Source organism: Thalassophryne amazonica, chromosome 7 (genome assembly GCF_902500255.1).
Source record: "Thalassophryne amazonica chromosome 7, fThaAma1.1, whole genome shotgun sequence".
Classification (NCBI taxonomy): domain Eukaryota; kingdom Metazoa; phylum Chordata; class Actinopteri; order Batrachoidiformes; family Batrachoididae; genus Thalassophryne; species Thalassophryne amazonica.
In genome coordinates, this window is record NC_047109.1 from 12514748 (window position 1) to 12540935 (window position 26188).

At 43.3% G+C, this 26188-nt stretch overlaps 1 protein-coding gene across 2 annotated transcripts in view; it reads right to left on the reverse strand.

Moving 5' to 3' along the window:
• Window positions 1–455: 455 nt before the first annotated feature.
• LOC117513628 (E3 ubiquitin-protein ligase RNF19A-like) overlaps window positions 456–26188 on the reverse strand; it is a 62098-nt gene continuing 36365 nt past the window's right edge. The window contains exons 3-10 of one of the 2 annotated variants that reach the window (XM_034173852.1): window positions 14408–14616; window positions 12673–12817; window positions 9940–10102; window positions 8676–8790; window positions 8356–8517; window positions 7763–7976; window positions 7157–7296; window positions 456–4003 (exon numbers count right to left, since the gene is read on the reverse strand). In XM_034173852.1, the coding sequence (XP_034029743.1) occupies window positions 3234–4003; window positions 7157–7296; window positions 7763–7976; window positions 8356–8517; window positions 8676–8790; window positions 9940–10102; window positions 12673–12817; window positions 14408–14616 (1918 nt within the window). In that variant the 3' untranslated portion in view covers window positions 456–3233. Of the gene's footprint in view, window positions 4004–7152; window positions 7297–7762; window positions 7977–8355; window positions 8518–8675; window positions 8791–9939; window positions 10103–12672; window positions 12818–14407; window positions 14617–26188 lie in introns of both variants that reach the window. The other variant, XM_034173853.1, reaches the window with a different exon arrangement.

Consider the following 26188-nt stretch of genomic DNA (forward strand, 5'->3'; position numbering starts at 1 on the left):
TCAATATCCAAGGGGAGTCATGGGATTTATGCCTTTTCCATAAAGCTTATTAACTTATTTACCAAACAGGAATCCTGTCTGCACACACACACAGGCTGTGAGGGTTTCTGTGCATTCACATCAAATTATTTGTAATCTTAAAAAAAAATAAAAAATAATATGCACATTTCGACGATAAAAGTGAAATCTATGTCCGCTTTTTGGTAGGCATCACTGTTGCAAAGACTTACGGGATGCAGTTTGTGAAGAGACTAAAAGAACCAACAAAAACTCACTCAACTGCTTGAGTTTGATGTTTGAGTTTCAGAGGGTCCGATTCGTTCAAGAAAGTTTCTCTCATGAAACGGTAGGCGAGGCAGTGTCACGTGACATAATTAGCTTTGGCCAGAGGTCGATGTGGGATCACAACACTGGAAGAAAATGTACACAAGAAATTAATCTGTCAAACTAAAAACTGCCTTTTGTCATATACTTTTTATTTTTTTGATATGCATTTACACGCATATTGTAAAGCAAATTAATAAACAAATATACAAATAATGCATGTCATTCTGCACAAAGTACAAACTGTATCTGGCACTAGTGTTCAAATTCGAATAAAAAACAAACAAAAACAAAACAAAGAATTAAAACCAAGAATTTGGGAGGTTAACGTAAGGACAACCAGAACATTTAGCGCCAACCACTGAAACAAATTAGGTGTTTTATTTTATTCTGTAAGGAGACCTGCATCAAAAAAAAAAACCAACCAACCAAAAAAAACAAGAAAAACCCATCCAAGCTGCTTCATGTACCTTCATAAATCTGAAACGTTTGGAACATTAAACCGGTTTCAGGAGGTGCAGATCCTTCAGCTCAACATTTGACAACTGAACTAGCAGAAAGTCTAAAGTGTTCTTTCAGATTTCCCAGCTGGAAATGGGGGGGGAGATTCAAATGTTGGAACTGCAAAACTTTCCACCAGAAGTGCAAAGTTCAGACTGTTTTGACAACTTTTGGAGACTTCGAACAAGATGAGATTAAAAAGGTCACATTAAAGCAGCGCAAACTACAGAGAAACTGAATATTTTAAAATACAAATTCTTCGTTAATTTCAGCTACTTAAACGCAACTTTTCAACCGCTAAACAAAATAAGAGCCAGTGGCGTCACTTTGTGCTGTAGCTGGTTTTTGTTATTTCCAGACGACAATCTAAAAGGATGTTAGTCGAAGAAACAGTCAGCTGCACTGACACATTTCAAATCCTTTTACACATTTTCACCTCGACGAGGTGACCTTGCTGAGCGCCAACAACCGGCTTCAGCAAACTAAATCAAGTTTAGGTCAAATCCAGAACATAAAAGAACCTCGTTAATAACTGTGCAGAAATAGAAATAACAGTGCAGGAGCCATGGGCCGCCGCATGGCAGCGGTTATTTGCGTAGCATGTGAAGTGTCTTGATTCGTCCCTGTGACCTACAGACGACAAAGGTCGAGTTAACAGAAGCCTGAGTGCGGTCTTTGGTAGGCAAGTGAAAATGTCCTCAGTTACCACAGTATGTGAACCAATGCGGGAATCGAACCTACGGACATTCTGAGAAAAACTGAAAGGCTTCTTGAAGGCACCACGAGTTAAACAAAAGCTCTCTGATTCTGAGGCAAGAACATGAATCATAAACATTTATATGGCTGAGAATTTTACCCAAAAACTGGTTAACATGACGACCGTCGGAATTATCACAGCCTCAAAGAAAAAAGAAAATTTACTCTTAAAAAAAAATAAAAAAAAATATCATGCAACAAAATGACAAAATCACGGCATTAAAACCACACAGAAGAAATTCAGCTGTTACTTAACTGGATGACGAATTTTTAAGCACCGCCTTCCAGAACAGGAAGAGTTACGTCAACGCCGCCGTAAAAACAATCTCAATGCCATCGCTTTCAGCGCCAAACCGGATTTTCAGGGAGAGCGGCCCGAACCTGAGAAATGACCACTGACCCGTGAGGGGGAGAAGAAACAAAAAAATAATCTGGGATTTTAAGGTGGAAGATGAAACATTTCCATATTACTCCAGGAATAAATTTGTTCCATTTGGGGGAAAAAAAAACCCTCGATGCTTTGAGGAAAACATGTTGAGAACAAACTGAGAAAATGTCATACTGTTCTGAGAATAAAGTCTCAATATCCTAAAGGGTGTGGGTGGGTGTGTGGGTGTTATTGTGGGGGATCAGATTGCTAATAATCTGAGAAAAAAAAAAAGATAAAAAAATTTAAAAATGATTGTGTTATGACAAAATAAGTTGGCATACAGTGAAAACAAAGACTATTTAAAAAGGGGGAAACAAACTGCTATAAGAATAAACATATTTTGACAAGTATGTCATAATAAAGACAAAATCTCACTCTTTTTAAAAATAAGGTCCCACATTAAATTAACGTTTTGAGATAAAAAAAAAAGTTACTAAAGACATTGTTACAGAATGAAACTGTAACACAAAGTTAGAACGTGAAAGTTCATATTCTGAGAAAAACCGTTTCAACGTTACTAGAAAAACTATTTCAAAAATAAAAATTTAGTCCAATGACATAAAAACAAAAAAATCTGACAGTATTGCAAAGGATTAGGAAAAACAATTATTTGACTGAATAAATTATTAAGTCTGTTTTGGAGGAAACATTACAAGATTAAAAGTTTTAGTTGCACCACTACAATGTGGCAAGTCCTAACTTGCGGAGATGATCCAGTGAAGAAAAGATTGACTAAATGAACCTGTTTATTAGTACTTTCACAGTTACCCAAAAGTCTGTTACCATGACAACAAGGGCCGTTTGGGCTTTATTCTGATAAGTATGATGGTTTCTTGATAAATATTACTCCGTTTGTCTCTAATCAACCCATAAAAGTCCAGATGTTCTCTTCTCTGAAACCTAAATGTAACATTAAGGATAACGCAAACGTTTCTTCTGAATTTCTTCTTGAGTTTTGAGTAATCCGTTGCATTTAACTTCCTGTGTGGTTTTAAAGATCCAAAAGTCAAACACTGGCAAAACTGGCACAGCGGTTTTATCGTAACGACGATGATCAATGACAACTCAAGAGGCGCGCGCTCAGAATCAGCAGTAAGGGCGCGAACGGTCACACCGCAGCGATCCGAGTATCAGTTGTTAACTCTCACGATGACAGAAAGTTAACGGAAATGCAGCGGCTGTTAGTTCAGCGACGGATTGACACCGCGGCGGTAACAAGCCTTCAGATGTCGGTCTGTATACATGAGTTCTGTAGCTTTTGGGTCGTCTGTTGCGGATGGCGGTCATTGTTGGATTCCTTCATCGACTCGGCGTCGCCGTGGTCCGGCTCGGTGGGACACACCAGGCTCACGTTCTCCTCAGTGATGAAGCAGAGCGCGGGCGGCTCTGCGCCATAGCTCAGGGAGGTGGTCGGGGAGCGGGGAATGATCAGGCCTCCTGGTCCCTGGGAGGACGACGCACCCAGGCAGGTCTCCAGGCGGTCGTTCTCTACCTCTGGTAAGGGGCTGACGGCAGCGAAGCGTGTGTGGTAGTCGCCTCCACTGGAGCCGTGACTGCAGGAGGTCTTGGTGCTCTCCATGTCGGAACAGCTGAACTCTGAGAAGTGGCTGCAGTGGGAGTCAGCCACTGAGGGCAGGCTGCCGCTCAGTGACGGCGAGTCCAACTCGAAGGAGTTGGTGCTGTGCTGCTCCAGAAGCTGAGCATCCATGTCCTCTCGCATCTCATTGATCTTTGTGCCTCCTCCGCCTTTCTTGCGCAGCTTTCCTTTGCTCTTCCTGCCGGAGGAAGATGAGGAGCAGCACGCCTCCTTGGTCCACTTAGCAGTCACTCCTTTGCTCTCTGTGTACGGGCAGCCAGCGGGCGAACAGGTCCAGCCACAACGGCCAACATGGGTGCTGTCGTCAACACTGCTGCCACCGCCACTGTGATGGCGCAGCTTTCTGGGTTTGGATTCGATGTTGACCTGAACATCCACGCTGTTCCCGTCTCTGGAAAATCAGGAGGAAACACAAAATGAAACAAAGGAGAAAGAAAATGTGAGGACCTGTCAGGGGTTTTTGTTGCTGTTTTTTTTTTGTTTTGTTTTTTTTTAAACAAAATGATGATGTCAAGTTAATGTAAACATTTTTTTCTGAAGCGTGTTGCGGATGGTGGGGGTGGGAGCTGCAGTTGGAGGCTGTTTCTTAATAGAAAATGAGCAGTGAGATTATGTGACACACGAAGCTCCAAACTCCAGCCATCAAAAAATGAAGCCTAACCCGTACACGGAAACAGTTGCAGTTGTTTGAATCTGGCTCCAAAAGTGAGCACACTGCCATAGAAGCCCATGTTAAAAAGTCCAATTTCAGAGCATAAACATGTTTCCAGCCTGGTACAAAAACCAGTTTTGGAATCTATAACTAGTTTCTAGCCTGGTACAAAAACCAGTTTTGGAATCTATAACTAGTTTCCTCTTCCATGTCAGCTGCACGGGGGGGGGGGGGGGGGGGGGGGGGATTTTTTAGAAACTGTGAGGACTGGCTGTGGACTGTCTCCACTACACATGAACTCTAACACTCCACAGTGGGGAGGGGAGCCTGTCAGAATTTTTAAAACCACCATGCAGTCAACAAAAATATCCTTCCATTAAGTACTCAAAACCAAAGTTAGCCTATTAGCTTTAGCTTGTTTGGTAACCCTGAAATGGGCCCAGGCCACTCAAGGTCATGCTCGACCTCTGTAGCCATTTATGGGTTGGCCTGGATATAAATGGTAAATGGACTGCATTTATATAGCGCTTTTCCATCTGCATCAGACACTCAAAGCGCTTTACAATTATGCCTCACATTCACCCCGATGTCAGGGTGTTGCCATACAAGGTGCTCACTACACACCGGGAGCAATAGGGGATTAAAGGCCTTGCCCAAGGGCCTTAGTGATTTTCCAGTCAGGCAGGGATTTGAACCCATGATCTTCTGGACTCAAGCCCAACACCTTAACCACTAGACCATCACCTCTGCACCTCTTCCCCTGCATTACAGCATCATACAGCATCTCTTTGTGTAAAGCTGTATAGTTGAATGATGCACAGAGACACTATCTGCAGCAAGATCATGTAGGTCTTTGGAGCAGGTCTGTGGGTTGACCATGACTGTTATCCTTCACTTCAGCTTATCTGAAATTTTTGTTGGCCTGCCACTTCGAGCCTTAACTAGTACTGTGCCTGTGGTCTGCAGTCTTCCACTTCATCACTATGTTCCTCACAGTGGAAACTGACAGCTGAAATCTCAGATAGCTTTGTCTATCCTTCCCCTAAACCATGATGTTGAACAATGTTTGTTTTCAGGTCATTTGAAAGTTGTTTAGAGGCTCCCATGTTTGTTTAAATAATTATTGCACACTTTCTGTAAATACTATAAACTTCATTTCCCTTCTCAAATATCACTGTTTGTCTGCTATATGATATATTTAACTGAAATTTCTGATCCAGACAACCAATGATTTATAAAGGAAAATGATGAAAATTATCAGGAGTGCCAAAACTTTTACATACAACTGTAATTACATCACTGCTCTCACGAATTATGTAGAAAGTCATCTGTGGTGAATGTTCAGATTTAAAGAATCAGATCATTTTGAAGTGCAAATTCGATGTTGTCAATCTTATAACTATTTCCTACATTTTATAAATCATTTATGATTCTTCAGAAGATCTTATTCAGGGTTCTAGCTAGCGCAAACTTGTGTTACGGCCCGTTACGCTATAATTTTGGACTGTTACATTTATTTTGGACCGTTACGATTTTCAATACAGCGTCTGTAATCAACCATTACTGCAGCGCAAATCCAGTTTAAAGCGTGAATCGAAGCAATGCTTTGATTCAATGGCTCGTGGCTCTTTGAGTCGCTGCTCTTCAGAAGCGGTAAGTCCGCTTCTTAACCCCTCTGAAAGCCATTAAAATATCATGAGTCACTTTTGTGTGGATTAAAGTCACTAACTGGGACTCTTGTCTTGTTGCATTCAAGAAACGAGAATCGTCCTCCGTTCCGTTGTCACAGCTTCAAACGCTGCGTGGCTCTCTGCTGAGACAGAGTCCGCTCGGAATTAATAACTTCAAAATGAATCGCCGCTTTAAATAAAATGACACCTCTTACAAATGTTGCAATACAGACAAACTACAATCGATTAAAACGTTTTTTCCTCCCAAAATGAGATGTCCTGCATTCTTTATGAACCTGACGTGGAGCGCAGCGAGCTGTAGAGCTCAGTTCAGATATGGAAAGACATTCATGCCAATAATAATGTCTGAAAGGAAATGCTTTTGACAAAAACTAACATTTTATTTCTGTTTATGTCCAGAGATCAAGGATCCACCATGTAGAGTTTATTATGTCCAGAGTTTAAGGATCCAGTAACCAATTTCATATTTATTTACTTTAAGACTCAATAAAATGTTGTTCAATTTCAATTTAATCAGCTTATAAAGCGCCAAATTACAACAAAAGCCTTCTCAAGGTGCCTCACACAGAACAGTTCAACATAAAAAATTAAAATAAATAAATAAAAAATTCAAATACCTAATTAAAAACAGAAGTAAAAGAATAAAACATAACAAAATAAAAACTACTTATAAGAAAGAGAATAAAAATAAGTTTTAAGTCTCGACTTAAAAATGTCCACGGACTCCGACTGCCTCACTGAGGGCCATGTACTGGTAACCCAGAATGAGACTGCCCACTCAACAAACTTCCCCAGCCTTCTGGACATGATGAAGGAACTTGAGCTGTCGTACCTGGCTTTTCCCCTTTGGGTACCCCTAGAATGGCCAATTTTTAGCTTGAATTTTCAGAAGCTTCACCCCTTCCGCACCACCCACAGTAATCGACATTACCACTATGCTAAAATTTTATCCTAGCTAGAACCCTGTTATTAATTCCATGCAGTACTTGACTTTTTATGACATTAGAATACTCATAACACATACACACACACAAAAACAAAACAAAGTGATACGATTCAATACTGGCCTGTATGATACACGATATATAGTTCTACCGCTGCTAACCAGGTTGTGTTAAAAACTAACTTGTGCATTTTGTAGTCATGCTGGTGATAAACTGAGACATTTGGTAATGAACCAGAACCACTGCTGACTACTGACCTATTGATTGGCGTGTAGGCGTTCAGAATGGATCCCGCCATCGCTCTGGTACTGGCGTTGTCGCTGATGGTACCCAGGCTGACCGTGCCGGACTCCCCGCTCAGGCTGGAGCGCTCCTTCTGCACATCCGCCTGCACCTCCAGCCTGATGACACACAACGCCGCATTTTTACAATACTGTCCAGCTACCAGAACCACTTAGCGTCTGTTTCCCCATGGAATCATGGGCAACCCTGAATTTGAAGAACAGAATTTAAAACATTCTGGGATACAAATGCTGTGTCACTGCTGATAGACGGCACAGGTCGTTGTCCGGCGCATTCACGGTGGGCATGCTGATCTGAAACTGAAGAAGAGTCATTTATACAAAGACACCAACAAAAATGTGCAAATGGACAGACTGCCTAGAAGCCTAGATGCCAAAATCTGACAAATCTGAGGAACAACATAGATTCACATAGTGTACAATCTGCATCATGCCCCACCTCCTGCACGCTGTATCACGTTTGTGTCTGACATGGTCATGTGTGAAGGGGCAGTGATAGTCAACACGGAGCCTGTAGGGAGGCATCGTGCAAGTCCGAAAGCCTGAAATCGCGACTATTTGGTACCTGTTCAGGTAGTTAACCATGGCGCTGCCGGAGAGGCTGCCGCTGATGCTGGCTCCAGCCAGGGCCATGGTGGAGGCCGTCTCACTCAGATTGTCCCTGATGGCTCCGAGGCGGTCCATGTGGCTGCCGCTGGCACTCAAGCTGTTAGTCAATCCTCCGACGCTGCCTTCACCTATACTGGGGTTGTTCCTGGCGTCTGCCATTGATGTGGCATCTATGCAGAAAATGATGAAGGTGGAAAAAAAAGTTGTTTTATTTTTTTATAAATACAAGCCCTTTAAAGGTTTTATTTATCAGGAATAAATTGGATATGAATAGTCCTAAGCAAAAGATAAAACAGTAAAATTCACTTTAATGTGACGATGGCCAAAGTGTACAGCGACATTTAAGATGTAAAAAGGACATTTTACTGACCATCATGGGGGAACGTCCTACATTTGACACTGATTTAACAAAAAAGAGAGATAATTCTACACTTTAAAAATTTAACCTTTATTGAACCGGGTTAGTCGCATGGAGACGTGAGACCTGGCCAAGAGGGCAGCAGCATGGTTACATTACAAATCATGTCTGGTTGTGTGTCTGAATGTTACCGATAGCCGTCGTCCCACCGCCGACGTTCATTTCGTTCTCGTCATCAAACTCGATGCGAACTCCTTTGCCGTTCCCTGCTGACACACCACAACCGCCGCTACGGCACAGAGAGATCGGCACCACGCCGTACACGTAAGCCAGCATGATGGGAACGCCGATGCCTGAGGGGAGAGAAAGGCACGAAACACAATGTCGGCCAACTGCTGCTATGCAGACGTATTCCAAATAACAACAATCTTCACGCAGCAACTCAAGACAAACTTGTGTTTCCAAACTTTGACATGAGGCCAGCATGTTAGTAATGATCAGAGGGACTGACCGACTGTGACTGCAGCCACCACAGGAGAGACGATGACAGACAGCGTGACTCCGCCTGCGATCACCAGGTTCCTCTTGTGGTTGGAGATGTCTTTACCTTCATAGCGGTTGTGAATCTGACACAGAAACAGAGAATCAGTCAGGTTGAGGAAACAGGTGAGTACCGGTGTCGCAGACTGAATGGTCCGCCCCTAAAAATCACTCCGCCCTGCAGCTCATCTGAGACAAAAGCAATCAAATGGATTAATGTGATTATTAACCATCAGATGACAAAGTAAAACCTCTTAAATCATTAAGTCAGTTTTAAGCAGAAACGAGGCGATATTTGGTGATCCTATGAAATGACTGATGCGGAGTGAACGCGTCAGCTAGCAGCTCGTATAGCTGCGGTGCTCTGATCGCTTCCTCTGTCTTTTATGAAGAAATAATGCTGAATTTATGTGGAAATGATTGTTGTACAAAAGCTTTAGTTATCTGTTGCTGAGATAGATGATGACTGGAGTGCAGTTTGACGCAGAAACGAGGTGATAATCAGTGAACCGTGGCTAATGATGCATGCGCGGTGAAGGCACGGTGGATTTTTTTTTGGGGGGGGGGGGGGGTTCGGTCTTTGACACCGGCTTGAACTTTACTCATCACCTCCAGACAGTGCAAGATTTGTTATGCTAAAAGCCAAACTCTCAAAAAACTGAAGAGAACTGAGACGATCCTACAGATGACCTTCCAAATGTTAGCGTTGCACAGTTTTGCTGTTAAATATTTATTAAATACACTTGAGTAACTGATGACTGACATGATGCGACAGCACGCACACAGAAAGAAACAAAGCCAAGTTCCTCAGAAGTGATCTCAGCTGACTGACAAAATGACACACCAGCGTTTTCAAGATAACTACTTACAGACAAGGCATGGTCCTTACAAATGACTAGTCACTTACATCACTGCATAAATTAATAATGCTATGTTTATGACAAAATATATCATTTCATATAAACCAGTGAATTGTCTTGACAATTCACATTTGTAAGTGAGCAGAACTCACAAACAGCACTTTAATTAAAACAGAGCCTGCAAATCAACGCCCTAATGTGCATAAATTTATGCATATAAAAATATTTGCCTTCTGGCGCGCGCACGCACGCACACGCACAGCGTGTGCAAACATATCTGTTTGTGGGAAACACTAAATATAAAGTTAAAGTGACAGATCTACACCATGACCTTAAATCAGCACTGGTGACGACATAAAGGTGTGAGGAGATCACCTTCCTCCCAACGTATACGGGGATGCCAATAATCATGGCGGGGATTGCAATGCCAGCAATGAGTGCGATGCCAACTGGGGCCCCCACTAGTGTTCCCAGCTGCCAGAGAATCTTCTTCTTCCTGCTCCACGGCTTCTTCCCCCAAAAAGTGCAGCCTGACGGACTGAGAGACAAAGCGGGAGAAACATTAATGGAGAAACAACAGCAGCAGGACAGCTGGTAGGAACACATCATGGCTTTTAATAATACAAGGAATTATTTCTTCTTTTAGAAATCTTAAAATTTCATCAGAAACCGCAACCTATTTTCTCAGTCAGTCAGAAATGAGGGAAGAGAGGCTTCTGTGTTCTTAAAATGTTTAATGGAGTAAGTACTGATTGAATAACTACAACCTCAAATATACCATATTCACGCATCTGAGGGCCCAGGATCGAGCATCCGTCCATACAAGAAAGTTGGTTAAATGCCCACCTGAAATGATTCTTATTTTAAATTCAAGTTTATTAAACGCCCACCTAAAATAAACTAATTCTGTGACCCATCCGAGCAAAAAAATAATGAGTTTTCACAATGTTTTTCTCCTCTTCCCTGTCAGACTTGTGATGACGTCATCCATTTGTCCTGTGCTCTTATTGTTAGACTTTTGCACAAGAAACAGTGTTCTGTGACAATGTGGCAAGCTATGTAGTCACACGGCGAAGGAGCTACTATCAGTTTGCGTCCATTTGTCTCCAACAAAAGTCCTTTTTTCACAATCCAGCAAAATGAGTTCCTTGACAGCTGATGTCTGCAAAGTTTGTCAGAAGGTTTTGTGGGTGTCACTCTGAGGGGCGTTCAGATGGAGAGCTTTCCTTCTGCTGTTCTGCGTGTGAGAGCGGGACACTGAGAACATGCAGCATTTCTGGACTGAACTCAGAGAAAACTGACTTCACGTGTTGACAGTCAGCGACAGACTGGACATTCTGCTGTTTTCAGTGAGAGCCTGACGGGAAAATTATAGAATTTGTTTTCCTTAAGGAGCAGGAATAATGGACAGCAGCAAATGGATCATTTGACTGCAGAGTCACCTGGATTTAAACAGGTAAGAACTTTTTTTTAGGTTCTACAGTTTTGCCTTGACGACTCTCCTGATGACGTGAATGACTCATTACCATGAACAAAAGACTGAAACTGCTTTGATCCGAGTACCCCATTGTAAACAGGGGACAAAGCGTGTATCAGACCCCCTCCACGGTTAAGGCTGGGTTTCAATTTTACACACGAACATTTACAGTTCAGACAGGAAATCTCGCAAAATCTCTCGAGATTAAACCTGACTTCGGAGTAAACAAACGGAGGTACTTTGTGGACTATTTACAACAGAAGGAAAAAAGATACAAAAAAGAAAAGGTGTTCTTTAAAGGAGTGGAGACAGCGCGACCACCGGACTTTCTGGTAAGTCAGTACAGCTGTTTTGATTTTATTTTCCGCTCCGTACGTTCGTCACCTCGCTTTCTGATTGGCTGCACATCACATTCAGCAGGCTGTGTGCTCGTTTGTGGTCGGAAGACACCACACACGCTGCGATATCGGGCCAAAAAAAATCCAACATGTTGAATATCCCCGATTTGCGATCGGAGTGCTCCTGACGCCCTTCCGAGCAGATCAGAGCGCTCTGAACACACCACACACAGCATGAATATCTGATAAGATTATCTTTAGTGTCATCACGATTGTCGGTGCGTCCTTAAGATTGTCGGAAAGGGAAGATCGGGTCCGATATCAGCCTAATTATCCTAAGGTGTGAACCCGGCCTTAGTTAAAATCTTAGACAGAGAGAAGAAATGGTTTGAGAGAGGGATCAAGGAGGCATTCTATGTGAAACAGTTGAAACCCAGCCTTAACCGGGGAGGGGGTCTGAGACACGCTTTGTCCCCTGTTTACAATGGGGTACTCAGGTCAAAGCAGTTTCAGTCTTTTGTTCATGGTAATGAGTCATTCACGTCATCAGGAGAGTGGTCAAGGGAGCCATCAGGAGAGGCGTCCGTCCCATCATTAGGAGGGACAGCTGCCCTGTCATTAGGAGGGTGCTAACTAGAGCACAATAGGTGCTAATTAGAGCTATTGTTTAGTCACTAGCCTATAGCAGTCTGCCTCTCGGTAGGAGGGGTCTGGTTAGGTTTAAAACTCCAGCTTTTGTGGCTTCTGTTTATTCTTCTCTACAAGAGTCAAGACAGAAGTCAGACTACCAGAGCAAGAATTTTAGATGAGGAAGCTTCTGCGATTTGAAGTGAAACGTCCTCGCGTCAAGCAACCCAGTCCAGTCGAAGATTCAAGCTTCTCTACTATGGAAACCACCTGGACAACTGAGAGCCTACACAGAAACTTCTAGAGTTTTCTGCTTCAGCGCTGTGCAAAATGTTTCAGTGACGTACATTATTGTCCATATGGTTGACATTGAAAACTGACCATTTTTTTTGACAAAAGGATAGGGAAGAAAAAAAAACAGATACAGACAGGTGATCTATTCTTTATTTGCGAGGAAATCAGAGATATTATTGAAATGGACAGTCCAACAAACATAGTATTTGGCCGAGTTTATGCAAATGCACACCCCGCTTCAAACAGAATTTTGTGCGTAATGCCTAGGGCACTCAGACACGCGAATACGGCATTTATGTGACAACGTTCACGTCTGTATGTACAGCTGTGGAGGAAAAAACAAACACAGTAACACGTGTTTAAGATACAGACCTCAGGTAGTGCAGGTCTGAGATCTCCTTCATGCACAGCCAGCAGAACTCACAGCCGCAGACGGCACAGGTCATGTGGTTACAGCTGCCATCATTCATCTTGATGATGTAAGCGGCACAACGCGGACATGGCTTGATGTCATCAGCTGAGAGGTACAAAGGCAATTTAACCACAGGCCTACACAATATGCAGTAGGTACACCTGAGGTACCATCACGTCACATGACTAATTCTGTGAGAAAAAAAGATTTACTACAAAAACTATGACATGGGGATGTTGGGCAACTTGTGGGGGTTAGAGACGCATTAGCGTTAAAGTGCAAACTGAGGAACCTCTTAATTCATTGACTGATCTGACATGGATGAAATCAGTGTGGTCTGTTTGACCAGGACTCTTTTTGGCCGTCAACACTTGGCCTGTATATGGGTGCTTAGCTGTAGCTACCACTCAATGTTTTGACAGTTTTAGTTCCAAGTAGGTTGAGTTAAGTCAAATGGACTTAAAAACAACAACAACAAAAAAAAAACTTCAGTTTGTAGTTTTATTTGCAAGTATGACCAAAGCACATGGTCACCCAACTGAGTCTGGTCTGCTTGAGGTTTCTTTTGATAGTCCAAAACAAAACAAGAACAAAGGAATTTTTGCCCTTATCGCTGCTGCCAATGTGCTTGCTCATGGGGTGAGTAAGGTTTAAACACTGCTCACATGGTGTACCTTATTTTGTGATTTGGGGGCTACATAAATCAATAGAATTAAAATACATTGACTTTATTAATTAATTCAATTTAATTTAATTAGTTGAATTTATGATAACCGATGTCAGGACTGACAGTGGTGGAATGATGCAATAATTTATGCAATTTAGCACTGATATCTATGTTATGTGACATTAGAAGAAGTAGTAGGTCATATGTAGGTCTGGAAGCCCCTTGGTGCTGGTGCTAATCCCTGGATTCATAGCATGAAGCAGATGAGAGTAGTAAGCAGTAAGCTCCTCTTACCCCTCCAAACGGAGTGTGCATCCAGATTCACTCCGTTCGGAGTGGTTTGTAGCCCTCCGCCTTCCCCTCCGCCTCACTCCAAAAAGAGAATTGAGACACCCCTCTGTCTCTCGTGCCCGTGCAAAACGGAGGGGAAGGGGCAAGGGGAAGGGCCAAGGGGTAGAATTGAGATTCAGCCAAAAACTAAGCAAATGATAAAACTACAGCAAAATGAAATACGGACAAATTCGTTCAAATTTTTTGACAGTTTAAAAATCCCGACGAAGCGCCAGCTGCAGGAACGAAGCTACGCGAATGTTAAGTGATGCCAACGAAAGTCAAGGAAAGTCCAGATTTCTTGTTTTGTTTGGGCTTCGTTGCCCTTCGTTAAGTGCCGTGTAACCGGGCCTTTACCCATTGAGCTGCCTGCTCTACGTATGTGACAGTGCAGTTCAATCTTTAGAGTAATAATTTTTAGACATGTTTTGTCCAGCGTACTGTGAAAAACTGCCTGGTGAAGCCCGTGTCTGGATACAGATCATATCACCTGATTAGAATTTGGCAACAACTGTGCCGACATGCAGAATTATTAACTGAAGCCAAACAAAAGTCACACTGCAAAGACATGGAAGAAAAATAAAGAACATGCTGTAAGTGTATGAATCACCTCAGCTAAAACCATGGAAGACTTTTTTTGCACTTAAATTTTTAAATCTTCCTTCTTTAGTGCACTCGCTGAGCTTAAATCGGCCTACCTGCAGCACCGCTCTCTTGGCTGTAACTGAGGGAGGAGGACCGAACCGTCCTCAGCCGAAGGCTCTGGGCTCTCTGCTGCCGCGCTGCATCACAGGTCTGGTTGGGATGCCACAGCTGCTTGCAGTGGTAACAGAACTCTGTGCCACATCCATCCCTGTCACATGTAATCTTAGGACAGCTGGCACACCCAAAGGCAATCACGGCATACCTGTGTGAAGAGAAGAGCAGAAGTGTGAATAGCATCCCCTCAAATTGTCCAAATCTCACAGTAATTCTCCCAACAAAAATGAAACAGAGATTTTGGGGGGGTGTAAGTCAGCTGCAAGCAAATCTTGCATAAGAGAGAAAAGGGCATTAATAATAAAAGGCACAAAATGTGAAGCGAGAGTGATGATATTTGAAGAGCTGTAATGAACCCAGTACTAAACCAAAAGCCTAATCTACATATTCCACCTCCTTTTGTCAGTCAACACTGTGAGACTGCTGCAAACTCCTGACAGGTTGTACTGCCATACCCTCAATTTTGGTGTTAAAGTACTCAGGTCGGTGCTTTTCCACTGAGAGGGCGAGATGCACCAAACTACCCAATTTGCAGATACTCGGAGAAGCTGCACACTTAGTTCCTGCTTGCTGTGACCTAGAACTTTATGCAACCTTTCACCACTGAATTACACACTAGTTCCTGACAAACAGGGATGAGTGATCTGATGAATTTATGTCTTAGACCAGTGTTCCAGATAGCCTGATTTCCTGGAGTCCCGCGCCATGCCTTCTTGTACATGCACCCTGCCCATATTTGGCCATCCCTGCCAGTTTGTCACCACCCCCAGCCAAGTGGCATAATATTGGCCTTGCAGCATCCTGTAGTTTACATTTGATCCACCCCAGCCAATCAAATGCATGTAGCTCCACCAGGTGCAAGAACAAGTCATTCACGGCTGCCACTGTGAACTTACAGTGAATTTATAGCAAAGCAAGTCCCAACTACAAAAAAAAAAAAAAAAAAGGCTTCCATGCCCAAGATGACACTGCAGATGACCTCCGCAGTACTCCTCTCTCTCATAGTTTGTGCATTGTGTTTTTTTTTTGGTTTTTTTTTGCACTCTGCTCTCCTCCTTTGGTCTCTTACACCAGTAACAAGAGCTCAAACACTGGACTGTCATCTATCTGTTGGAACCTTTTCACTGGTTTTCACTGAACCAGGGAGTTTTACAGATGTTTTGGTTGGTGCAGCAGTAGCTCTGTATGGTGCTTACAGGAGACACCAGCAGGAGACACAAGCAGGAGCTCTCCCGTCCATTTACCTCGCCAAAGTACGCTCTCTGTCGAACAAAATGGATGAATTGTTGATCCTCAACAGGAAAAACTCACTTTGGCAGATCCATGGCATTATATTTCACTAAACCTGGCTCAGTGAACATATCCCCGACAGCGCTCTGCACCTGCCCGGCTTATAGCTGCTGCTTGCGGACTGCGTAACGCAGCTCTCTGGGAAGACGAGAGGAGGTGGAACATGCTTTTATATAAATGAAGGTCGGTGTACAGATGTCACAGTGTTGAAGTGGATGTGCGGCCCTCAACTGGAAACTTTTTTCATAAACTGTCATCTGTTCTATTCACAGTGGGAGTTCTCCTTGTTCGTGCTGGTTGGTGTGTATATTCCACCTCAGGCATGTATAACGGAGGTGCAGCAGCAGCAGCTCGCTTGCTCATCATTTTGGGTGATTTTAACAGAGCAAATCTCAGCCAAGAACTCCATAAGTACAGACAGCACATCACATGTCCCACCAAGGACGTGAACATTCTTCGCAACTGCTACACCACAATAAAAGACACCTATTGCTCTGTTCACCATGCAGCTTTGGGACTCTCTGATCACTGTCTGATCCACCTCCACCTTACTCCCTACAGGGAGAAATCAAAATCTGCAAAGCCTGTAGCGAAGATGGTAAAGAAGTGGATGGATGGGTTGAGGCAGAAGCTACAGGCCTGTTTTGACTGCACAGATTGGAGCAACTCTGAAGCTGCATCCACACAGACATTCATGGACTTTGTGACACTGTGACATCAGTTTTTGTGAGGACTGTGTGTGCAGACCAAAACCTTCTGCACATACAGCAAGAATAAACCCTGGTTTACTGGGAAACTGAGGCAGCTCCATCAAGCCAAGGAGGAGGCCTACAGAAGTGGAGCCAGGCTCCTGTACAAGCAGACCGGAAACACACTGACAAAGAAGATCAGAGTCGCAAAGAGGAGCTACCTTTCCAGCCTGTTCGGAAGCAATCCAGATTGAGCCATTTCATCCCATTTTAGCATTTTTTTGGAAGTGGCCGATAGTAGTAGAACAGCACCCTGTGGAATAAGCTGTGAGAGCCGGTCCTTGTACATGTTTTGGACGAATAGGCACTTAACGCCCCCCAGGGTGATAGCCGAGGCACGAGCTCGTGCTTAAGCCCCTTTCACATTGGCGTATTCGTAGAGCTGCGTATTGCAGCGTTGTGTTTCATTTAAATACGCCCAAAATGCACGTGTACTCAGCCTTTTTCAGTGTTTGTTTCATACTTGCAGCTGCGCATGTTCGCTTTTTGGTACACGCAACACAGTGGCGTGTACCATGCCGCTATTAAACCAGTTCAGTGCTATTTTCTGCCTCTGTGGAAGTGCACTCTGTTCTCTACTGCAGGTGTGGTGCAGCTCAAAAACAGAGTCATTTAACATTATTTATTTATTTATTTATTTTTTTGTCTCGGTGGATCACTTTCATTGTGTACAGATGCTGTTGAGTCTGGCTGTGGTAAAGGCTGCAATGAAACGCTGTGACTCGTTAAACATTTAAACCTCCGGTTGCTCCGATCAGGTCCATCAGACGACCTGATCGATCAGGTCGTCTGATGAGCGCACCGACATGCAGCACGTGCACTTTTATTTTAAAGAGTCACAGCTTTTTTCAGGTTTGATGATGAGCGCACCGACATGCAGCAAGAATGCTTTTATTTTAAAGTCACAGGTTTGATCAGACACACACACAGACAGACAGACAGACAGACAGACAGAGAGAGAGAGAGAGAGAGAGAGAGAGACGCTGTTTCTGTTGTGTTTCTGAGTTGAGGTTCGATTCCCTGTTCTGAGCACACAGGTGCTGTGAGCTGTGTGATCATGTTCTCAGCTGATTCCTCTGGATGCACGCACGCAGTTTTTGGTTGTGTACAGGAGCGCAGTGTTGCACAGACTTGCATGCAGTAACGCTGTGCTGCACAGACCTGCTTAAAACTGTGTTCAGCGCTCTCTGCTTTCTTACGCCAAGAAAATTAAACATGTTTATTTTCTTCCATCCTACGCGCGTAGCCCTCAGCATACTGTTATGTAAGGAGCAAAAACTCGATGTAGAGCTGCTCAACTCAGCGTAGACAACACGCCACAATGAGCAGCTCTACGAATACGCCAATGTGAAAGGGGCTTTAGTCACGTGGGATTTATGCACTACTGAGCATGCACATCGAGAATTTAAACAACGGTCTATTCCTTGACATCGTAACAAAATTCCGACTTACCTGGTTTTCCACAGTTGTCACTAGTGGCCATTTTGAGTAATACCAATCACAACATTGTGTAATGTCAACATACTGAAGCCGCGGTCCCACCGAATAATGAAGGATGAAGAAGGAGCCACGCACCCTGTTTTTTTGGTTTCGTGAGCTATCGTGGCAGTATAGTGGCTCAGAGTGGCTCTTAGAGGCATTATCTTCAGTTAACGAGGCTCCTCTCTGAGCGTGGCGCTAATTTCAAGATGTTCAAAATTTAGCAACAACAGCGTGGCGCAGTTTGTGTTTGAGTTACTGCGACGGCTTAGAGGCATTTGCGTGGTGCTTACGAGTCTGCAAAAAGTCCATTATCCGTGCGCCTGGCACCTTTGCAGGACCTGAGAGACTATTTTTGGAACAGCTCTCCTCTTGCGCACACAATTCCACCTGCTCTGTGCACTGGACTCTATATAAAATGATTATTTTATAGTGGATTAATCATTTTCTGCCAAACCTTGGATGCTGAAAACACCTCTAATCACTTCTAGAATCAGAGGACTGTTTGATCTGGATGCTTTTTTTCCCCCCTCTCTTTCCTGCTCCATGTGGAATGTATTTTGAACAGCTTATGGTAATTATTTTTACTGTTTTTTATAGCTTGATAAAACAGTTCCTTGCTGTAAAAGTATGTCTGTATGTTGATGTCTGTTGTATGTAAAAGTATGTTGATTTAATATCTTGTTAATGGATCACATGACCTCCGCTGTGTGTGCGCACTGAGACAGGACCTGAGAGGCTATTTTTGGAGCGGCTCTCTTACGCACACAATTCCACCTGCTCTGTGCACTGGACTCTATATAAAATGATTATTTTGTAGCGGATTAATCATTTTCTGTCAAACCTTGGATGCTGAAAACACCTCTAATCACTTCTGGAATTAATGGATCACATGAGCTCCGCTGTGTGTGCGCACTGAGGCAGTGACTCATCATCACGCTTCAAACGAGCATTTAGGCAGAATGCCAGCTCACAAAAGAGTGATATTTCAGTCAATATTGGACAAACACAAAGTTAAAATTTGGGTGACTGTGTGAAAGTGGATGTGTGTTTAAAGCCATGGAAGATAACTCCAGTGGAGCAGCTAAGATCAGAAGCTGTGCGGCAACAGGTGGAGAGCGCGCAAAAGACCGATTTTAAAGACATAACACAAAGTTAAAAGTTGTATCATGATAACTTGTAAGCTGCGGAAGATATAAAGAAATATATATATATATATATATATATATATATATATATACACACACTGAAAATGATCCACAGGTGTATATAATAAAATGGCCACCTCATTCTATATGCAGAATGGCACCGCGCGCAAAAGAGCGCTTTTGCAGAAATAAACGGACAAACACAAAGTTAAAAGTGGAATCACGTTGTAAAAATGACTGTTTAAAGCCAGGGAAAAAATAAAGCCAGCAAGCCACGGACGGAAAGGAAGCCACTTAGAAAGAGCACAGAGGCGGCTGTCCATGAAAGGACAACAGCAGCGCGCGCAAAAGAGCGATTTTGCAGAAATAAACGGACAAACAAAGTTTTGTGTGTTTAAAGCCGCAGAAGAAAAGCCAGAGAGCCGCAGAGCCAGGAAGAAGCACAGAGGCGGCTCTCCAGGAACCCGTGGTTCGGGTCTAGCTGGTCTGGTGCATTACAGGTGGACAGCAGCCTGGCGCACAGTGCACGACTGCGGAACTGTGCTGGAGTGTCTATTTTTGGACTGCGTTAAAAAAAAAAAAAAAGAAGGGACATCTTTAAATGCTGCTGTGAATCTGTGAATTGAAAACCCACACTCTGAAGGGACCAGGTGTGGGAGGGCTGGAGGTTTGGACCAAACTCATACCTAAACGTGCGCCAACATGGCATTATCACGGCGCTATCATGGCACTACGTGGCTTAGTGTGGCTGATGCGAGCCATTTGAGGCTGTAATGACAGGTTGGTTGTGGCTCACTAGAGGCTGCTATGCGGCACATGTGGGGTACAGAGAGGCACATAGTGGCACCTTCATAGTGGATACGTGATAGATCAAAACGTGGGTCATTCTTCGGATAATCACCCCACACCCATGCGTGGCTCCTTCTTCAGCCTTCATTATTTGGTGGGACTGAGGCTTGAGCCTACTACCTGTAATTCATGGAGGCAATAATCATTTGCAAAAACAAAAAAACAAACTAACAAACAAACAAAAAAAACAAAAAAACAAAAATAGAGATGTAAATTTCAGGGGCAGATCCAGGGTGTGCACGTCCTCCTCCCCCTCTCTTTTTCACCACATTCAACACTGTACAATAAAAGTTTAAATGAATAAAAATGGTTATAAAGTATCTTTTCTCTGTGGTTGTATTTTATGGTGAAATATGCATTAAAATGTAGGAAATGGTACCGAAATATTTCCATATTTTCTGGGGGAATGCCTCCAGACCCTTCTAGGAAAAGGTTTCCTCACAAATACCCCTGTATACAGCTGTATCCTGCTTAAGCAGTAGCAGCCCTGAATCCGGAACACCACTAAAATTTAATGGAGTCTTCCATGCCCTAATATCTATCTGTGGTGAAAATTTGGTGAGAATCCATGAAGTAGTTTTGACATAATGATTTAAAACGTATATAAAGTGAAATCTTGATCCAGAATCCGGATCCAGATCACCTCCAAAATTTAAAGGACATGTTGCATGTGTTTTAACATCCCAGTTAGCAACACATCATCAAAGTACTCCTTGTAAGTCTCCCTGCGCACATGCCCTCCTAATTAGTGGTTTCTGATGTTTTTTTTATTCCTCTTCCGAAGTGATGAAACGGGTTCATTTCCAGAAAACGTCTCACTCGGCAATTCTCTGCATTTCTCTGCATGTGACATAGTTAAGAGCATAACAGAAACATCCCAGACAGAGACAGATAGAGCAAAATGAATGTGGTTATGTCCAATAACGAAGTTTCTGAGCTTTTCTTTGAAAGCAGCGCTCGGATTTACAGAGGAAACGACACACTTCACCCCGAAACTCTTAACTTTTTCAGAGTCTGTTGGATTTTGGAACTTAAACTGTCATGACGCTGCTGTTTGTCACAGCTGCTGGTTTTACTGTTGCTATGATCATGGACATGCAGATGTATGTTGCGTATTGGGAAAAACTCAGAAGATGCTATTTTCAGGATATAATGGACTCTCTAATGTGCCACAAGGCAGAGCTGCAATCGGACATTACGCGCACGTGGCCAAGCATAATGTCCGATTAGAACCTGAGAGCAAGTAGATCTGGACATTATTCTCTGGCCGAGTGGAACTTGAAAATGATCTCTGACTGTGGATTCGAGTGACTGAGGACAAGTGGACTGTTCCATGGCTGAGGATCGCAATTGCGATCGCACGCGCGTGAAGGCTTGTTTTTATTGTAGACTTATTTGGAAATCTTTACGCTGGGTTGAGTGGAGTGTTATTTTTGTTTTCATCTTTTGCTTTGTGTTCTTTCAATGAAAGTACTTTTTTTTTTGCGCGCTGACATGTGGGTTAAAATGTGTGCGCGCTGACATGTGGGTTAAAATGGCTGTTACTCTGTTTTAACCCGCATGTCAGCTTTTTATTGCCGTGTAATGGACGTGGAATGTCTGACATTTGTACAGGCAACATGATGACAAAGAGATATATATATATATATATATATATATATATATATATATATACATACATATACACACACACACACACACACACACACACGAGGTCTGTTAGAAAAGTATCGGACCTTTTTATTTTTTTCAAAAACTATATGGATTTGAATCACGTGCGATTACATCAGACAAGCTTGAACCCTCGTGGGCATGCGAGTTTTTTCACGCCTGTCGGTTACGTCATTCGCCTGTGGGCAGGCTTTGAGTGAGGAGTGGTCCACCCCTCCCGTCGGAATCTCTTTGTCTGAGAACTTCCTGAGAGACTGGCACTTTGCTTGATCAAAATTCTTTCAAAAACTGTGAGGCAGATCGAAGTGGACACCATTCGAGAAATTCAGCTGGTTTTCTGTGAAAATTTTAACGGCTGATGAGAGATTATGGACTGTTGCTGTCGCTTTAAGGACTGCCCACGGAGCGGGACGTCACGACGCGCCCTGAGCCGCCGCTGTCTGCCTGTTTTGAGCTGAAAGCTTCCAAATTTAAGCCTCTGTTGACCCAGGATGTCGTGAGAGAACAGAGAACTTTCAGAAGAGGTCGGGATCAGCAGTTTATCCGGACATTCCACTGTTAAAGGAGATTTTGTAATGAAAGAAAGTGCGGACGGGTCTGCGCATCGGCAGGTAGCCAGCGTCGCGCGCCGCCACAGGAAAAACACCTCCGTTGGAAGCCTTAAGGACAAGTTGGAACATGTCCAGCTGTTAAACAATTTCTCAGATACTCACTCAACTGAAAGCCATCAAAAGCCGCCTGGTTTTTACAAATGGTTATCAAAATGGAGGTGTTTTTTCTGTGCCGCCGCACCGCGACGGCTGCGTCCCAACGCGCGGACCAGTCCGCACGTCTTTCATTAATAAAATCTCCTTTACGTCCCGCTCCGTGGGCAGTCCTTAAAGCGACAGCAACAGTCCATAATCTCTCATCAGCCGTTAAAATTTTCACAGAAAACCAGCTGAATTTCTCAGATGGTGTCCACTTCGATGTGCCTCACAGGTTCTGAAAAAATTGTGATCAAGCAAAGCGCCAGTCTCTCAGGAAGAAGTCAGACAAAGGAATTCCGACGGGAGGGGTGGACTACTCCTCACTCCAAGCCAGCCCACAGGCGAATGACGTAACCGACAGGCGTGAAAAAACTCACGCATGCGCACGAGGGTTCAAGGTTGTCTGATGTAATCGCACGTGATTCAAATCCATATAGTTTTTGAAAAAAATAAAAAGGTACGTTAGTTTTATCACAGACCTCTCTCTCTCTCTCTGTGTGTGAGAGAGAGAGAGAGAGAGAGAGAGAGAGAGAGAGAGAGAGAGAGAGAGAGAGAGAGAGAGAGAGAGAGAGAGAGAGAGAGAGAGAGAGAGAGAGAGAGAGAGAGAGAGAGAGAGAGAGAGAGAGAGAGAGAGAGAGAGAGAGAGAGAGAGTGTGTGTGTTTTTAACAGGCTGTGTTTATGACTAATTGCTGCAGGTGCCAAAAAACCTTCTCACAGCTGCTCCTTTTACTGTGACTGCATCAAAATGAACAGTTACACTTAAAAACGAGTCGTAATAACAAAACATCACACTTGTGTAAATTTTGGAATGAATCTGAGCCTCAGTTCTTAACATTAGCAGATACATTCCATTGAAGTGCACGCTGAGACGTCAGTCACCTGTTGGAAACACTGGAATACTCACGAGTACTTTGTTTTCAGAAGTCTCCATAGCTGTTTGCTGTGATTGCCGTATACTTTGAAACCGGTCACGGAAGTACACAAAGTAATCCTGGTGGATCATCGGATGCCCACTAACAGCCTAAATCTAAATTGTTATGATTTCAGTGCAACATGTCCTTTAATGGAGTCTTCCATGACCTAATATGTATCCGTGGTGAAAATCTAGTGAGAATCCATGAAGAAGTTTTGACATAATCCTTCAAAGCGTATATAAAGAGACATCTTGATCCAGAATCTGGATCCAGATCACCTCCAAAATTTAATGGAGTCTTCCATGGCCTACTATGTATCCGTGGTGAAAATTTGGTGAGAATCCGTGAAGTAGATTGACATAATCCTTCAAAGAATATATAAAGTGAAACTTGATCCAGAATCTGAATCCAGATCACCCGCAACATTTAATGGACTCTTCCAGGGCCTAATATGTATCTGTGTTGAAAGGTTCATTAAAATCTGTTAAGCAGTTTTGACATAATCCTGCTAACAGTAATCCTTCAAAGCGTATTTAAAGTGAAACTTGATCCAGAATCCGGATCAACTTCAAAATTTAATTGGTGCTTCCTTGGCCTATTATCTATCTGTGGTGAAAATGTCATCAAAATCTGTGGAGCAGTTTTGACGTAATCCTGCTAACAGTCAGACAGGAAGACAGACAAATAAATGCAGGTGATTTTATTACATCCTTGGCAGATGTAACTAATCATTTGTCATATGAGTGAAACTAAATGGGTGGGGAGAGATGTGATTCAGACAGTGAATCATGATTCTAAACCAAAAGACTGTCAGCTTCCCCTACCACTTGTGCAATAGTCACATCACAGGATGTACAGTGTCAAGCAAGGCAAATTAAAATCAAACACCTTCCCCAACAACTATTAAAAAATAAATAAATAAATAAATAAATAAATACAAACCTTACAGTTCTCATGTTTTATGACTAATACACAACTAGTCCAGTAAAGGAATAGTCATCGGTCAAGAAAAAAACTTAGACATTCCTAATATTGTATTGTCTGAGCATCATGACAATCTGGTGCATAAGTTATGGAGAAGTAGACACACAAACCTGAAATCTATCCAAACGCCCCAAAAACACCAACCTTCTCAGTCACCTGTAACCAGAGTTAATCTGAGATCTGAAAGTGTTTTTGACTTCAATACACTTTTCTGTGGGGTGTTTGTGGAACAGTCACCTTCCAAGAAGAAATCAAACAAGGCCAGTTACCAGTATAGTATGGAAGCAGTTCATTTACCAAGGATGAAGCACACTAGACAAGATGTCAAAACTCCCACAACATAGGGGTAAACTTCAAGTCAGAAATGCCGTTAAACCATGAAGAAGAAGGCATTCTTGGCAAATCAAAGGAACGAACAGAAATTCTTGTAGTTCACTGGCAGCGAGCTGGAGAAAGCTGGTACTGAAGTCAAACACAGTGCTGGTGATGCAGACTATGACATTGTGAAAACTGTATGTACCACAGCCAAGAGGTGATCAGTGACAGTTGTTGGGGATGACTCAGACCTGCTGGTCCTGCTGCTTTATCAAGACAGTCCCAGATATCATGTCATCTTTTGGCAGACATCCAACAAGATCCTCAACATCTGGACCCTGCAAGAACATCTAGATCCTGCCCTTGCTGCTTCTCTACTCTTCCTACACTCTGGTACAGGGTTTCTGTGTAGGCTCTCAGTTGTCCAAGTGGTTCCCATAGTAAAGAAGCTTGAATCTTCGACTGGACTGGGTTGCTTGACGCGAGGACGTTTCGCTTCAAATTACAGAAGCTTCCTCAGCTAAAATTCTTGCTCTGGTAGTCTGACTTCTGTCTGACCCTTGTCGAGAAGAACAAACAGAAGCCACAAAAGCTGGAGTTTTAAACCTAACCAGACCCCTCCTACCGAGAGGCAGACTGCTATTGGCTAGTGACTAAACAATTGCTTTAATTAGCACTTATTGCGCTCTTGTTAGCACCCTCCTAATGACAGGGTAGCTGTCCCTCCTAACGATGGGACTGATGCCTCTCCTGATGACGTGAATGACTCATTACCATGAACAAAAGACTGAAACTGCTTTGATCCGAGTACCCCATTGTAAACAGGGGACAAAGCGTGTCTCAGACCCCCTCCCCGGTTAAGGCTGGGTTTCAACTGTTTCACATAGAATGCCTCCTTCACCCCTCTCTCAAACCATTTCTTCTCTCTGGCTAACATTTTAACTTCCTTGTCCTCAAACGTGTGGTTAGTGTTTTTAAGGTGGAGATGAACTGCAGACTGAGGTCCACTGGCGCCCTCTCTGCGTTGCTGGTATAGCCTTTTGTGTAACGGTTGCTTAGTCTCACCTATGTAGTGTTCGTTACAGTTTTCCTGACATCTGATAGAATACACTACATTGCTCTGTTTGTAACTAGGGATCCTGTCCTTAGGGTGAACTAATTTCTGTCTCAATGTGTTAACAGGTTTAAAGTAAACTGGGATTTTGTGCTGTCTGAAGATCCTCTGTAGTTTTTCTCCTACTCCTGCTAAATAAGGTAGAGACACTCCTCTTCTTCAGGTCTTTGTCTCCTGTCTGTCTGGTCTCTTTGTTCTCTGGGACTTCTGCACTTTATCCAGTGACCATCGTGGGTACCCACATACTGTGAGGGCTTTCTGGACAAGTTGTTCTTTAGCCCTTCCCTCTGCAGTTGTGGGCACTTGTAGGGCTCTGTGTTGAAGAGTCCTGATCACCCCGAGCTTGTGTTCAAGGGGGTGGTTTGAGCCAAAGAGCAGATATTGGTCAGTGTGAGTGGGTTTTCTGTAAACCCCTGTCTGGAGCTGCCTGTTCTCTCCAGTCGTAACATCAGAGTCC